The sequence below is a fragment of the Bombus bifarius genome, unplaced genomic scaffold (genome assembly GCF_011952205.1).
Source record: "Bombus bifarius isolate JDL3187 unplaced genomic scaffold, Bbif_JDL3187 scf7180000007996, whole genome shotgun sequence".
NCBI classification, from domain to species: domain Eukaryota; kingdom Metazoa; phylum Arthropoda; class Insecta; order Hymenoptera; family Apidae; genus Bombus; species Bombus bifarius.
The window spans coordinates 4,826,031-4,842,870 of NW_022884376.1; the positions used below are offsets into that span (position 1 = coordinate 4,826,031).

Here is a 16,840-nt window from a genome sequence, read left to right on the forward strand (position 1 = left end):
TTTATTATGTTTCCTATTTTTTGAAAGAAAAATTGATTTAAGATGAAGAGTGAGATCTTTTTTTTGTTTTTATTTACTTATTCATATGTACAAATACCAGTCATTTTCAGTGTACTTATTAAAGTAAATTAGTTCTCTTAATAATCTAAAAACTTGAGATACATATTAATCCCTTACATATATACAATTATAAATATAAAAGAAAAAAGATACGACTTAATCTAGTCCTTCCTTTTTCTCCTTAATAGCTTCCTGAAATATTACACACACAATATTATAGTCACATAACAAATCATGATATATATTTATTCTTTACCTTAAAACGTTCTTCAAATAGTGAGAGTTCTGCTATGAGATCTGTAATAGCATGCATAAAAGCATCATGTGGCGTATAGTCTGATGTAGTTTGGATTCTAATTACAAATTTGTGTTCTAATGGATGTGGAACTTTGTATCCAGCAAACAAGACTTGAGGATCTTTCAGTAGCTGACTAATGAACAATTGAAATTGCTAGTATGATATATCCATATTATAAAAATTACATAAATTTTTGTGAAATTGCAAAGATGTACTTACTTGCGTATCATGTTTCCAAGGGTATGATCTTCCTTATTAACAGTGAAAATCGCGGCATTGGGAACTTTAGTGTCTTGTTCTTTGATTATTCTATAAATAGAGGAAAAATCATATGCATGTATTTCATTTTAATGAAAACCTTTAAATTGGTTAACCAATGGTTTGTAATACTTACTTTTTTTCTCCTTCATATAAAAGGAACGATTCGAAGGTCGGAGGCGCATTCATATTGTAGTTTAATTATATTTAATGTTTTATAGCTCTGGAGGACTCCTTTTATAAAATTTAATTATTAATACAAAACCACTACAATAACACAGCAACGACAGATCGCAAACTGACAATTCGTCACAGTTTAAATCACTATAGATGAGAAAGTTAATTGCATTGCAACTGTAGCGCTCTCTACATTGCCAATGTTATTTCGCATATTTCAAAGCTGCATGATTCAGCAATAAAATACAAAAAGGAAACTTAACGATATACATGTATTTATGCATAAAAATTTCTATAGAGAAATCAAGCAAGCAAGTAAAGAAAGAACAATTGCTATTTTAGACTTTCTATTGTCCCGACATTTTTTAATATAACAATGTATTTATAACAGAATAGAATTCAATATTTGAACGATATCGAAATTCATAGCAATCAGATTAGAAAGAAGGAGAAGAGAGATCGTTTCTGAAATCTCATGATCGATGATCGAATACTTTCAAGACTTCCAAGACAAGACTTTCCGAAACTTTCAATACTTTTGGGAGCTTTGGGGTACCAAATCCCATTCGAAGCGATTCGAATTGTTCGCCACATGAACATATTCGATACGATTTGAAGTGCTTGACAACCGATCACTAGGCAGCACTACTGTAACACGTAAAATTCCTTCGTAAGTCGATCTAATCGCAATGTCGTTCGTGACCAGTCGGCTAAGAAGCAGGACTTGTTCTGACTTCGCCGGAGCCGCAAAATAGTTGTCAAAATGGCGGGTGAAGGTTCTGCAAGTGCGAATCCAAATTGCGAAGTCGTTCGTGGACAAACTTTCGAGGTTGGGCCACGATATACGAATTTATCGTACATGGGCGAGGGTGCCTACGGGATGGTCGTGTAAGTGTCTTCGAGTCAATTTCTCGCGTTATTTCTGAAAACATTCGACCTCGTATTGACTAGCTGACAGGCCGAAAGATAAACAATCAAAAATACAGTCATCGAGTGATTTCACGATTTTATGACTAGATTTTTGCTCCATGATGCGTACGAAAGATTTTGATTTTGCCCCGATATCGTCTGTAGCCGCTACTAAGTGCTTTTCATCGTAATGTATCGTCGTCTTTTGGCGCCAGTTTTGAACACGGTTGTCACACCCTTTCAAACCCTTGTCCACTTGCGTGTTAATGTTACGACTTCCTTGTTTTCCATTGCTTATCTCTCACTTATCGGTCTTATCATTGTACCGTTAATGAGATGACGAATAATATCTTCGTAGAAGCGGCCAACTTTCATGCGCAAAATTTTTCAAATTGTCTTTGTTGAGAATTCTTTTACTATTCCATTATGACCACTTAATTAAATTTTATACTTTATTTTTATTTTCAATATTTTGAAGTTGTAACTTGTAATCTTGATAACATTTTGGGAATTAAATTCCAGCATATGTTTAATTTTTAAAAAGGAGGTCTTTTAAATATTGTAGAACCATTTCCTGTATTGTGGTTTCAGATTAGGAGATACCAGTATATTGTATATAGGTTGCACTACCATCCTTTGTTATTGATGTTGCTATGTTTTGTATGCATAATATTGAAATAGGTTTTAATGAAGAAAAAAAGAGTTGTGAGTAATTTCTCAAATGTTGTTTCAAATGTTGGTTCAAATGTTGGAATTTGTTTTTACAGATCTGCTTATGATAATGTAACAAACACAAAGGTAGCTATAAAAAAAATTTCTCCCTTTGAGCATCAGACATATAGTCAAAGAACATTAAGAGAAATAAAAATTTTGACTAGGTTTAAGCATGAAAATGTGAGTAACTTGATGTATATATGTATGTATTAGCCGGTTAGATATATATGTATAAAACTACTCTAAATATATACTTTCACTTTACATTTTCCTTTTAGATAATAGATATAAGGGATATATTAAGGGCACCTACTATAGAACAAATGAAAGATGTATATATTGTTCAATGTCTAATGGAAACTGATCTATATAAACTTCTCAAAACACAGGTCAGCATAATAAATGACTATGAATAAAGTTATTTAAAGGAACATTAATATACTTAAACTTGTTTTATTTTCAGGCTATTAGTAATGATCACATATGCTATTTTCTTTACCAAATATTAAGAGGATTAAAGTACATTCACTCTGCAAATGTACTACACAGAGACTTGAAGCCAAGCAACTTGCTATTAAATACCACATGTGACCTTAAAATCTGTGATTTTGGTTTAGCTAGAGTTGCTGATCCAGAGCATAATCATGCTGGTTTTCTTACTGAATATGTAGCAACAAGGTGGTATAGAGCTCCAGAAATAATGCTTAATTCCAAGGTAAATAAATAATGGATTGTTCAATTTCAATTTAGAACGAATGTAACAAGATATTAAATCTCATTTCCATTTTGCAGGGCTATACTAAGTCTATAGACATTTGGTCAGTTGGTTGCATTCTTGCAGAAATGCTTTCAAGGAGAGCAATATTTCCTGGCAAACACTACTTAGACCAACTGAACCATATATTAGGAGTTCTTGGATCACCATCTCCTGAGGATCTTGAGTGCATCATAAATGAAAAAGTATTAATTGTTTCTTTATGTTTAGTAATTCTTTTGTGTTTAATATCATTTTGTTTCACTGAGAAAATGATATAGATTGCATTGAATAATTATATTTTAGGCACGAAATTATCTTCAATCATTACCATTTAAACCAAAGGTTCCATGGACAAGTTTATTTCCAGATGCTGATCTTCGAGCTTTGGATTTGTTAGATAAAATGTTGACATTTAATCCTAACAAACGGATTGTTGTGGAAGATGCACTTGCGCATCCGTATTTAGAGCAATATTATGATCCAGATGACGAAGTATATATTTTTTACCAGTAAACACCAATGTACAAATAACAAAGATAACTTTATAATATACCCAATTTTTAGCCGGTTGCAGCGGAACCGTTTAAGTTTGATATGGAGCTAGATGATCTTCCAAAAGAAGTATTGAAACAATACATCTTCGAAGAAACTCTGTTATTCCAAAAGAATCATCAAGAAAACGTTATGTAGTCTACTGGTATTTACTCTCTTTTTGATCACTGTTATATATATTATATATATATAACACTGATATATGTTAAAACGATCAATAATGTTTCAGCTGCGGCGAGCCTGCAGGACGACCGAAAAGGAGGCGAAGGTGTGACGTCAGAGTAACAGAAGTGTACTTCTTTTACAGTTATCTACAATGGATGCAAGAGAGAAAAAAGAAAAATAAAGAAGACAGAACAAAATGAAACTTTTACGAAAACGTTTTATCGGAGCATGGCTTAAAAGTCGAGCTACAAGACATACACACAGGCGAATTTGAGAAAATGGGCGAAGGGAGCGGTGAATGAGGTAAAGAAATAAATAAACCGCAGTGTCCGTGCATATACTTGTACATTCGCATGTCTTTACCGGAGAAAAAAAAAAGAAACAAAAATACAGTGTCCTTTTTTGTTATAATTGAATGCATAATATTAATTTGTACAATAACTTTTATTTATCCCGAATTATATATAGGTAACGCTAGTTGACGATTTATTGTTAATCACCGTATCATACACATTGTCTGTGATTTAATTGCCGAGCGAGTGACGTGGTTGGTGTAATGTGTGAGATATTCTAAGCCACGTAACGCGGCGACCGATAAAATGAATGTAAGTGCGTAGAGAGAAAAAGAGGGGGAGAATGAGAGTGAGAGAGTAAAAGAGAACTTGTAACTGCGTGCTTGCTGTAACCAACGTGTATATACACGCGTGTGCGTGCGAATACACATACATACAGTATATTTTGAACAGCCATTAAATTCACTGAAATATTTGCTGATAGTAGTTCTTTTATTAATATTATCTTTTTTTCTATCAACTTCATTCTACTATTGTGGTTTTAAAGATCATACGACAGGTTTTTGTTTATCAGGTCATATGTTCTTCTGTTACTATTGCAGCATGTTTATGATTATTGCTGCTGTCATAGGTATTACTGCCTCTTGTATGTTTGAGTGAACGTGTGTGTATAGGACTATTGCGACTATTGTTACTGCCTTTTATTTCCAGAGCTGTCTCATTTCTATTATTAATTTCGTGATCTTTTTCTGTTCTTTTTGTACAATATTTGTATCATTCGGTATTGCGATTCTCTTCTTTTATGATTTTGTTTTTGTAGACTATTTTCGTCTGTGTTTGATTTTTTCGTGACTTCTTCCTTTATTTTTTGCAATTCATATGCGTTGTATCTGTTATTTCTAATCACGACTTTTTTTCTGGTCGATGAATCTTTGTTACGTAATGACGTCTTGTAGTTGCGGGTACTGTTACTGTGTAGTAGCATGACGGTTCTGTTCATTTGGTGTATCCATGTCATACGTTGCTTTGATTAATTAGCTTTGGTGATTGACAGTTGTTCTACCAAAGCATTTATTGCTAGGTTTGGGAATGTTGTGTTGGTATCTTTTGGTTTCGGTTGTAGAGTATTTGGATATATTAGTTGATGTCCATTTATACACCAATCTAACACTACCGGTTTGCATATTGTTATTTCTAACAGTAGCTCCAGGGGTGCCTTAGTAATCTTTTCTAGCGATTTTTACTTCAGATCTCTATTTTTAAATAAGTTTCTCTTTTAGTCGTCTTTTACGACACGCAGGAATTACGTTAGATCTATTCTTCTCCCAAATCCACAAGAAGGATAAGAATATTATGCATTAATAATAAACTCCAATCATTAGAATTGGAATTGTGCATTGATATCCAGTTACCTAATTTGATATGCCGAACCATCTCTGATTATGAGCACAAACTTGAAATCCCAGAAGCTAGACTGAGACCCTGATAAGATAACAGAGAGCTTAACCATAATAGCAATAAAGTTATCTTGTATAAAAATGTGAAAGATGCTTGATTTAGCCAAATTGACTAAATTGTTATCTTCTACAAAAATATGTGCACTCTGATCTTTCCTTTCATTAATATTCCTCCAGAGCTTAACAAGCTTCTTGTAAAAGTAAAGATCTCAATGAACAGATCTGAGTTGTGACTTTTGTTGACCTAGGTCTCAGTGGTTGTACCAAAGAGTTTGTTGTGAATATCACCTATGAAATGAATTACTTTCCTTTTTCTCTGGTGGATTGTCTAAGGAACCTTGTCATTGATGACAGTATAATTAAAATATCTTGCTTGAGTTTATTGTAATAAGTAAGTTGTAGGAAGTAGTGTCATCTACACAGATCAGTGTCTACACCCAAAAACCTATTTACAAGTTTACTGGCTCCACATTAACAGATGTGGCTCATAATCCTTCCAAAGGTAGTGTGAAATCTTAACAAGACAAGAACACTGTAGGAATAGATACATGACTGGCACACCTATGTAAGAAAAGTCATCTGCAAATCTGCTCTATGTTATTGAACAATTCTAATTTAATAAAAAATTGCTATTATTATCTCCTGTTCTTCTATTCTCAGAGCGACGGGTATAGACTAAGACGCAAACTGGTTTTAGGGCATTTAATAGCTTATGTAGCATACTTCATTCAATGTCGCACGTCTTTAATATCATTGTTTTTTGTATTGTGTGTTTTATTACGGTATTCAGGTTTATTTTATTAATGAATGTATGTAGCGGTTGATATTATGAATGATGCAATCTTTCATATCTCTCAATTTCTACACCTAGTGATTACTATTATTATTAATACCATTATTATTAATTTTTATTATTTTTATTATTATTATTATTATTATTATTATTATATAATATTCAGTGTCATTCTTATAGTAGTTATGTACCTCGCAGAAATTCTATTCTGCCTCTATCAAATTTAGTTTGTAGACGAACGAGAGGAAGCGAGAAAGACAATAGATGACAGAAAATAGATGACACAACGAGCGAATGAATGCATGTATGAGAAGGAGCAAATGAAAAAGTGAAAAAGAGAGCAAGATACTCGAGAAAAACGTTTAATTCATAGTTAATTGCATTCGACCCAGCTTCCAGTTCTTCTAAGCGGTTTAATTACTTCTTGTTTCACGATCTACAGGTATTATTACACTGATACTGCCATTCTTGTGCGACAGAGCGCATGGTGTCTGTTTGAATATTACCATATGTAAACTTTTCTATTTTTTACATTTCCAATGTTTTTATTATACTGTACTATGTGTCGCCTTTTGCTTGTTTTACTTCTTTTGATTTCTTCTGTTATTAACAGATGTTTCGAGGAACAATTGCTTGTCGTTCATAAATAGCTTAAATTACGCCATGTTCTTACGTTATTTATGCATTCTTTTTTTATTTAAAAGCCAATAAAAAACACTCTTCGTATAATCCACTTCTTTGAATTCAAACACTCACCATGTTAATTAAATTGATAATGTGAACGTTCTTGTTTCGATTCGTGTTTTTCACTCTAAATGTACTTGTATATTCAAACGATTCTTTTTTTATATTCAATATAATATATATCCCTAGTTGATACATCTTCTCCGAAGAAACATGTCGTGGCAAATGGGTAAAATAATAATCGAGCTAGGTACACGAACGTGTCGTCGATGGTGAATGGCGAGAAATCCGATTGTGATAGCTAGACTGCGGATTATTTATACATTTATGAGAAATTTAAGGATGCAAAAATGTATAATATATCCAAAGTGCATTACTTAAATTATAACGATTAATAGGTGAGACAAATTTCTGCTTAGATTCCATTTTTTCAGTTATACCTGCAAAAATATTATTTTATTGCATAAATATCCGCAGTCCGGTGATAACTTAGGAACGAATTTGAGCGATGTCGAGGCACAAATAAGAGACGAGCAATTTACTTCATCATCTATTTTTATTTTTCTAAAAGTCATAATTAAAGAAACAAAAAATCTCTTGTATGAGACAAGTATGTTTCATCATTTTCCAATGACAATCGGATGATTTTCAAGATGGCGAGAACACGCTTGGAATACTTATTTAAAGAACAAAAAGAGGAACGGGTACTATTCTTGTCTTCGAAATTAAAGTCGAAATCAAAGACAAGAAAGTAAGCGGTTAAAATCTTGTTAAATAAGTGGAAGAGAGATCGTGTAAGCGAGAATGAGATACGAAGAAAGCGATAGAAAAGTTAATATAGAAAGAGAGCGCAAAACGAACGATCCAGAGTGTAAAACACTATTTGCCTCCCTCGATTATCAGATCTCACGTTCTTCGATATAATCTAATAAAATAATTCTCCATTAATAAACACATGTCAGTGGTATGTTGTATATTCGTAAAATAATTCACTCGAAAGAGAAAGAGATAGGCATCGATGCGTTTGTTTCCCTCAAAGTTAAGAAGTTTCATCTGTGGAAATAACGAAGACGCTTCGTTGCCTTCGGTTTCGAGTATCCTTTTTCACGATTTAACTAACTCGAGAGAGAACGAAAGAGAGGAAGAATGTTGTATTATTCCCCTCGAGTGTCCTTTTCCATTTCTCAGCATATTTTTATGCTTTACAGAGCATTGAAGGATTTATCGGATTATCGATTTAGCCTTGTCGCTGCTTTTATATCCGGAACCTTGTGAGAAATAACAATCTACCGGAGGAGAATTTAATATTTCATCGTAGTCAAAGAGATATTACAGGAATTTTCATATGAGACTTCTAATAATTTACGATTGATCTTCGTAGCTTGAAATTTGGAATTTTCACAAGCATATGAAATTTTTCGTTTAAAAATAATAATGAATAGTCAGAATTTGATCAAGAGTTTCAATAAATATATAATTGAAAGTTAACGAGATTATCCTTTGTCTTATTCCAGGAAAATAAAAATATACTCTAGCCATTTTTAATTTCTGTCAAGTATAATTCAATCAATTTTAACAAACTATTTATTATATTATGCAGTTGTAAATGTGCGTGCATTATATCATAGAAGATCTAGCATCTTTAATTTCTGTTTAACACGTCACAATTTTTGCAATTGTAAAAATGATTATAAATATATCTGTAATTATATCATAGAAAATTTAACTGTTCAACATATTTCAATATACTTCAATTTTCTAAATTTCTCTTCAATATAGGCTTGCTTTTATTTTTAATTATATCATATTAAAATCTTCCCGTTTAATCATAAGGTTGCATTACAAAATCATAAAACCAAAAGAAATGTACTTATTACATTTTTCTCCTCTAATCTTTATATTCAGACAAAGTTTCTGTGTGTTCAAATATCGTCGTGAATCACTGTAGTTGCAGAGAAGAATTTAATCTGATATCTCTTTACAATTCCGCGTCCTTGTAACTGCAACTATATCTTTGATGTCGTACAAATTTTTCAACGGTGATTTCACCGATGTAAATTAACAATCAACCGATTACGTGTCATACGTTTTTCATGCTGGGAAAATTCCTTCGTTTACTGGTTTTCTGCGCAAGCGAGAAATCTCGAAGAGGACATTCGTTCGTTGAAATATGTATGCCGTTCATATTAAATCCTCAATGTGAAACGTTCCACTTTGTGCTCACAATACGCCTGATGATACTGAGAATTTATTTAATTTTACTCTTCGATGAATTTACTATCTGTCAAATACACATGAATTTCTCTAGAATAACTAACTTAATTCATTAAATTGTCAGTATCTCCGCGTGTCTCGAGCACGAGTTCATTCAATACAAGAAGAAAGATTTCGGAGATGTCTGTGGCTCTTGTTCACATTTCTACATTCTGCCTCCCTTAATGAATTGTGCAATAAATTTCTATAAAAAGAATAAATCATCATCTATCGAAATTATAAAAAAAAAAAAAAAGAAGGAAAGTGATGGACACAAGAGAAATATAATGTTCCCTCAAAGCTTCATTAATTTCTTATAAAAAATACAAATTAAAGAATAATTCATGTATAATCTTCCCTTCCTCGTATGCATTTCGATTTTATCTTCGAAGCTTAAATAAATAAAGAAATATCTTCAAGCGTTATACGCGTGAAGCTGATTTTTGAACGACGTTTATATATGTCCGAATCTTTCTGCGTGTACAGTTGCTATGTGTCCGAATTTCGTAACTTAATCTGTGTATGTATTTAAGACGTTAATTCTCAGAGTCTCAAAAAGTAGATGCGAACGATTAGCGAACCGCGAAATGTTTGTCGAATAATTTTCACGAGCTACCTCGATAGACCGAGGGGACATTGTAACGAGTCGGCTGGCTGACTATGACGATATCGGTGTTCCAAATTCGTTTCCAACGTGAAAATTGACTTAAACAAACAAAAATGGAAAACTGATAAAAAAAAAAAAAAAAAAGGAAAAACTTACAAGTCAGAGTTTAAGCATAAAGTTCAGACATTATCAAACGAAACAACAAAACTAGATTGACTTGTAAGTTTTCGTTACAATTTATTATACTGTTCATCTAATAAGCGGTGAGACGAATCTTTAAAGATCTTTCTGTTCGTTTATATACGTAAGAAGGACGAGATCAATATCAAACGTGAAGTATTAATGAAATGTATTAAGAAACAAAGTTGCGATGCATTTAAATTCCACAAAGTTTCGAGTTCGTGTCTGTTCTCTTCTCGGTATATGAAATTTGATGTTTAATTAAAAACGATTAATAAACGCAAGAAATATTGTACATTTGCTGTGATCGTGTGTTAAGTATCGTACCTTGTGCAAACGTACAAATTTCACGGGACGTCATCAAATGTAAACCTGTTGTCGGATATTCTTAAGAATCCATAACGGCTGCTGATGTAATTAAAAAAATATTATTAAAAAATGAGGAGGAAAAAATTTTGATAACATTGGGACACCATTATCGCGAAGAAAGAGACACATAGGATGCAAGTGAAATGCGAGCAACGATAGATTGTAGCGTTTAATATACATTGATAGAATTATTACCAATACCATCAGGCCTAATATACTTAAACGTTGCGTGTATTTGTTGTTGTTGCCGATTCATATCTTATATATCCGAATATAAAAAGAATATTTCGTCTATGGATTTTAAATGTTATACGTCATTTATGAGAAAACAAAAAGAACAAAAAAAAGAGAAGAAAAAGAGGAAACAAGACGAAGGGAATTAAAAAAAAAGTACGAAAATAATACTAAGAAAATGGCGTTTATTGATTGGCTTGACAAAGGGAAAAATATTAAATTAAAAAATACATCAACAGTTTTTATGTAGGATAGACGAAAGAGATCCTCGATATCTTGCACGATTGCCTTTTAGCAAACGAGATTGATATTTCTGATTCTGAAGCAAACAGAGAGAAATGAATATTAGTTGGCGAGGACTAGTTCACGAATCTAGTAGATCTTACACGTGATGAAACATATAAAAATGTAGATATAATAATATTAGGTAAATTCAAGTCACGGTTAGCAAATGTAGTTACCAAATGGTTTTCACGCGATTTTAGATAAATATGTAAGTTAAAAAAACTGTCACGCGCTTGAATAGCGTCAAAAATATCGCATCTCGTTTGTTAATGCATTACATTACCTCGTGCCTCCAAGCTGCATTCATAGAATCTATCATTTTCAATATTTTGAGCTTCCACTTAGTCATTTGTAATGTGATTAATTATTTTTCTTAGAATCCTCTTAAATATTTTTTATTTAATAAATTACAGTAGAATAATTTTTATTTGAGACCGTAAGCAGTACAAAAGTGAGATTAAATTAACGTAGAGAATCAAAGTAACGGCTAGAAACCTATGAATGCGGCTAAAAGAATATTCCGATAATCCACTGTGTTCTTCGAACGATACATCTTTCTTTTTTTTTCTTATTTTTCTTTCTCAAATTACTTCAGCCGAATATTTCTCTGACTAATTGTTATTTGTGTAAATGATAAATATATATATTATACATATATATGTACTGAAATCATAATTATCGATTATTGTATTTTAAAATGACTATTCAAAGTATTATCGTGCTAATATAAAAGCGGCTTTATTGGTCAATTATTCGGAATCGATGTCATAATTATTCTTATCCCTATTTCTTCTGAACTTGAAGATACAGAATATTCATATAATTCTGTCCATTTGTCATATTTTTTACATCTTGTTGGATATGTGTAAAAATTACACATAGATCTTTAATTATTACACAACAAAAATTTCATTCTGTAATTGAAATCAAAGAGGGCTGATTAACTGGCGTTATGAAATTGCATCTCCTTTTCATTTAATGTTTACGTCTAAGAAATCACAGCTTTCGGAACATTTTATTAGTTATTACGTACGTAAGGAAAATATATCTTAAATGCTCGACATATATAGTCTCGGTACAAGATATTAGTATTAGTCTCGTACAATTTTATTTTTATTTACAACCGTATCAAGTATTTTTCCTCACTTTTCATTGCCTTTTTAAGCTGATGTAATCGCCGAAGACAAAACAGATTATAAAATCACTATATATCGTTTCGATGTGCAATTAATTAAATATTCGTTTGCAGAATTTTTTTGTACGATAAGGTATAAATTTATTTCTCTGTTAATTATGACGTATCCAAAAATATCTTTTTTTTCCAATTGGAATTATAAAATGCACGATTCTCAGTAAAAGTGTTAATTGTACAAACGAATATTTAAAAATATGTCCTATCTTTCTCAGTACGCAATGTGTTAATCGAAAAACTTTTTTATTGTTATCTATATCCTAGATAATATTTATATACACTCCAAGAAGCACCCATTACCCGCTAATTTATATTTTATCGCATTTTAAAAATAGGAAGATGATACTTGATTATCAATATGTGCAAAATGTTAACATTAGTCGTATTAAAAGATTAATGTACGATCCGTACTTATAATTGTGTAATATGAATAAAAAATATGGGGAAATTTTATACCCAGAAATATCTATACAATATATATTCTCTCAAAATATTTGTACTTAAACATAAAATTTTAAATTCTTACACGCACAGAAACTTGGTCTATTCTGGTAGTACAAGATACATAATCGATTAAGGCTAAAAATATACATTGTTTCAAATTTCATTATTCGATTGTATATCAAAAAGATTTTTCCGTACATATCTTATTAACATAAATAAATATGCTCACGATTAAAATATGACTTCGTGTAATTTTAGGGCATCGTTAATTTAAACAAGAACCTATGAGTTAAATGAAGTTGTAATAAATTCGGTGTAATGAGTGCATTTTCTGTACTTTTATATATCAGTTATGAAGTTTGCACCATATCATACTCTTCCACTCAAACAACACCACAACCATATTTCACATTTTTGTCACAATACGTTCGACTAATCGACAATTATTCTGTTTCACTTCCTTCGGTATATTTGTCATTTTTCACTTCTATCCTTAAAGGAGAGCGACCTCTTGTATGATTTCTGATTCGAGACCGAAGATCACCTTTTAATGTATTTCTTAGATCTCGTATTCTTGGTTGCCTTGAAAATATTGTTATATGTTATTTCCAAATGTTATTCATAATTCATATAAACATTAATATTGATTTGTTTCAATACTTACCTATCTTTAATGGAGTTATCAACAACTTCACTTTTTACATTATTCAGTCTCGCCCACACTGTGGAAGCAACGCGAGGTTTATGTTGAACTACTTTTATTACACTGCCCTTAGGTCCTTGAACTTCTCTTGCGGGTTTGTCACTATCCTCATCACTATAGTCTTCATCCTCGTCTTCTTCTTCCTGTTCCTCTTCATCAGAGCCTTGCCATTCGCTCTCTTCCTTTTCCTGGCTCTCATTATCTTCGATAATTTCACCATCTTCCTCCTATATGTCATAAATAAAACCCGTATCCAATGATTTTTACTAAATGTAAATATGCATATAATGCAATATTAAATTTCTAACAATAATTACCTCTGAGTCATTAAGCTTTAAAGAATTCGACTTTGTTGCAGTTGTATTTGTTACAACTACTTGAATTGCATCATGAAATTGCGTTCCTTTCCTCGTAGAGCTGAGCCTCGATCGTAAATCATTGCCTCTAGTTAAATTATTTAACATAGTCTGCAAATGTATCATAATAAATGATTAAATAAATTCCTCTGTTGTATAAAATTTATTTAGCTAATAGTAAAATTTACTGACCTGTTGAAGTTTGGCACGTCGTTTGTGTATCTTCTCTTCTTCATCATCCGCATGCATTCGCATTCGCAACACTTTACTTCTTTTACACCACTCATCCTCGCTATCACTGCTCGAATTACTTCGTTGTTTTTCAGTGTGTGTAGTTTCGTTTGAAGGATATTTTACCCCTAATCTTTCCTTTACACTACGCCCTTGATCTTTAGGTTCATTTCTGGTGCCAAACTCACTTTCTATAGCATCATTGAGTCCCCAAGTTTCAGACAATGCACCCCAGGGGTTCTTCACATGTTTTCTATCTTTAACATCGTCTTGCAGCTCTTCTTTGAATTTTCTTTTATTTTGTCTGATTTGTTTGTACAACCGTTTTCGAGACTCAGTTAAAATTCCTTTAATACCTGCATGAAATAATATTATTTAATATTTGGATAATTTAATAATGTTTGTAATTTGTAAGGACATTTTAATAATGTTTGTAATAATACCTCCAAAATTGGGGTTTCCATATTTTTTATAATATTCACTCATTTTCTCTGCATTAGGTTGCTTTTTATCGGCTCTGGTAGCAAATCTGAGGAATATTGCTTTAGATTTAGGATAATTTATCCCTTTCCTCCACAAGCCAGGAGGTAATGGGCAATTAATATCCTTGATACTTATATAATCTTCTCCTGTCTCCTTTGTAGTGTTTGTGATCTCATGATCTTCGTCCATTTCAATGACGGAATCATCATTAGTTACATTGTTTTCTTCATCGGGATTACCATCGAATGATTTTGTAGTTTGTTGCTTTTCCAAACCAATAATTCTTTTTGATAATCCCAATATAGCTCTAGCTGCTGATAAATTATCTAACCATACCACATTACCTATATTGTAAATAAAGAACAAGAAATTTATAAATAATTCAATCTTTTGGAATCATTGATAGTTATGTTAGTAAAATTTATGGATTTAAATTGTTCTTACATGAAACATCATTAATCCATTCAATGGAGGCTGGAGCATAATCTTCAAAATATTTGAAGACATCTTTCGTACTCATTTCTTCCGTGCCTCTCATGTGTATTACATTTAGTCTGATATTTTTTGTATTTTCACTATCTTCTACAATGCCCATACTAAAAATTAAGACAACCTATGTTATTTATATATCCGAGTTATTTTATATTATCTATCAAGCAAATATTTATCAGTGTCCTTACCTAGAATACAAATCTTGTTCTGGATTTGATAAATTATTCTTTATTTTGTCAGTTAATCCAAAACGTTTGGCTCTTTCTTCCATTTTCAATTTTTCTTCCTTACTAAATATATCTACGCCTGTCATGAAAGTACCACCACGATTCTCATAACGGCTATCTAACTGTATCTGTTTGAATATAAAATATAATGCATTAATATCTAATTTCATAATTCAGTGTATACATAACACTTTTACAATTTAAGATTGTAAAGTAATCCTTAGTCAAAGCAAGGAATCAACGAATTCATTATATGTATATACCATCTACGTTTATGTCTCATGTATTGTAAAATTTGAAACAAAATGGCAATCAGAAAATTTATGAAACATGCACATTAATCATGAAAAATGATTATATTTAATATTTTCTTACCTCTGGTTGTTGCATGTTGTTTGAATTAAAAATTTCTACATCGATTTGCTCAGAATCAACATTCTTGGCATCATCGGTAACTGGGATTATTTCTACGTCCATAGGTTCACCCAGTTGATCCATTTTAAATATTTGTCAAATTCTTTTTCACAAAATTTCAGAAAAATTCAAAAGATTCATGCAATTAGGGCGTTGTTAGGGCGTCTATTTACGAGTACGAAGAAGCAGTTCGATAGGTTATGATACACAGCTACGGCTATGCGGATATGAGGCTACATACTCTACGTTTACTCATTTTTCGAAACAGAAGCGCCCCCACTATTCTGGCAGGAGAATCAAATTCTTACGGAACTAACAATTTTAGAATCTTCGCTCATAACGTTTATTCCTATTTCGACTTATATTTCTGTAAATAATTTATCAAGTTTTTTATTAGATAACGTTACGGAAATTATTTAATTTTCTAGAAAGATATAGTGATCCTTGGTTATCGAGAGTCCAATAAAATGAAAAAATAAGAATATTTGTGATCTCAAACATTATCACATGCGGTCAAAAGTCCGATATTATTGCACTTTATCAAAACCACGGATGATCAAAACCATATCTACATCTCTACAAACAGTACAATGTGATAGAATTTTGTCTTTACGTTTGTCTTTACATTGTATTACTAATTTACTGTGAAAAGGTGTACATAAAGTAATAGCTTGGATTTAAACTCTCATTTGATAGATAACTGGTAGTCAACGTAGAACAATTTATTAAAATAAATTTCGGTTCGTAATATAGAAGTTAATAAAAATACAAAAAATTATAAAAAATTATAAAATAAAAAAATAAAATTTAATACTATACGCGTAGTATAAAATTTATGAATCTTTATGCTACTATCGATTTTGTTAAACAGATCATTGATCAACGCTTTATCGATTATTCAGTGGCTGGAGATAGTTTTTAAATTTGATACTATACGCGTAGTATAAATTTTATACTACTATTGATCAATGATCTGTTTAACAAGATCGATAGTAGCATAAAGATTCATCAATACCCTTTCCCTCAAATTCGGGCCAGACTATAGATAATATTATTTTTATCAATGCGGATTTATACACGCGAGATTCTTTGGCAAATAATTGATATGTAAGCTTCCAGAAAATTTAATTTTACAATCTATGAGCACTACGATCGCAACACAATCGCAACAAACAAATTAAAATTAATTAAGAGATACAATTACATTATCTTTGAGCAGATCCAGCCTTAGAATACTACTAATTATTTGACAA

General features: G+C 31.6%; 3 protein-coding genes across 5 annotated transcripts; 1 reads left to right on the forward strand and 2 right to left on the reverse strand.

Annotated features, from left to right (window-relative positions):
- Positions 1 to 55: 55 nt before the first annotated feature.
- LOC117205997 (DNA-directed RNA polymerase II subunit RPB11) lies at positions 56 to 939 on the reverse strand. 2 transcript variants are annotated; one of them, XM_033444906.1, is made up of 4 exons: positions 753 to 939; positions 578 to 667; positions 317 to 491; positions 56 to 252 (listed from the first exon to the last, which is right to left on the reverse strand). In XM_033444906.1, exons 1-4 carry the CDS (start codon positions 803 to 805, stop codon positions 217 to 219), a joined length of 354 nt encoding a protein of 117 aa, XP_033300797.1. In that variant the 5' UTR covers positions 806 to 939; the 3' UTR covers positions 56 to 216. The 2 variants fall into 2 exon arrangements, with proteins under 2 accessions (XP_033300797.1, XP_033300798.1); XM_033444907.1 differs by having other exon boundaries at positions 749 to 939.
- Positions 940 to 1,484: 545 nt separating this feature from the next.
- Positions 1,485 to 10,121, forward strand: LOC117205996 (mitogen-activated protein kinase 1). Its single transcript, XM_033444905.1, has 8 exons — positions 1,485 to 1,681; positions 2,470 to 2,596; positions 2,695 to 2,805; positions 2,880 to 3,131; positions 3,209 to 3,376; positions 3,477 to 3,665; positions 3,738 to 3,870; positions 3,955 to 10,121. The coding sequence occupies exons 1-7, from the start codon at positions 1,557 to 1,559 to the stop codon at positions 3,861 to 3,863; spliced, it is 1,098 nt and encodes a 365-aa protein (XP_033300796.1). The 5' UTR covers positions 1,485 to 1,556; the 3' UTR covers positions 3,864 to 3,870; positions 3,955 to 10,121.
- Positions 10,122 to 11,482: 1,361 nt separating this feature from the next.
- Positions 11,483 to 15,671, reverse strand: LOC117205993 (nuclear cap-binding protein subunit 3-like). 2 transcript variants are annotated; one of them, XM_033444901.1, is made up of 8 exons: positions 15,549 to 15,671; positions 15,135 to 15,301; positions 14,899 to 15,050; positions 14,415 to 14,798; positions 13,933 to 14,327; positions 13,702 to 13,851; positions 13,346 to 13,611; positions 11,483 to 13,263 (listed from the first exon to the last, which is right to left on the reverse strand). In XM_033444901.1, exons 1-8 carry the CDS (start codon positions 15,669 to 15,671, stop codon positions 13,125 to 13,127), a joined length of 1,776 nt encoding a protein of 591 aa, XP_033300792.1. In that variant the 3' UTR covers positions 11,483 to 13,124. The 2 variants fall into 2 exon arrangements, with proteins under 2 accessions (XP_033300792.1, XP_033300793.1); XM_033444902.1 differs by lacking the exon at positions 15,549 to 15,671 and having other exon boundaries at positions 14,899 to 15,072; positions 15,135 to 15,268.
- Between the last annotated feature and the right edge of the window lie 1,169 nt (positions 15,672 to 16,840).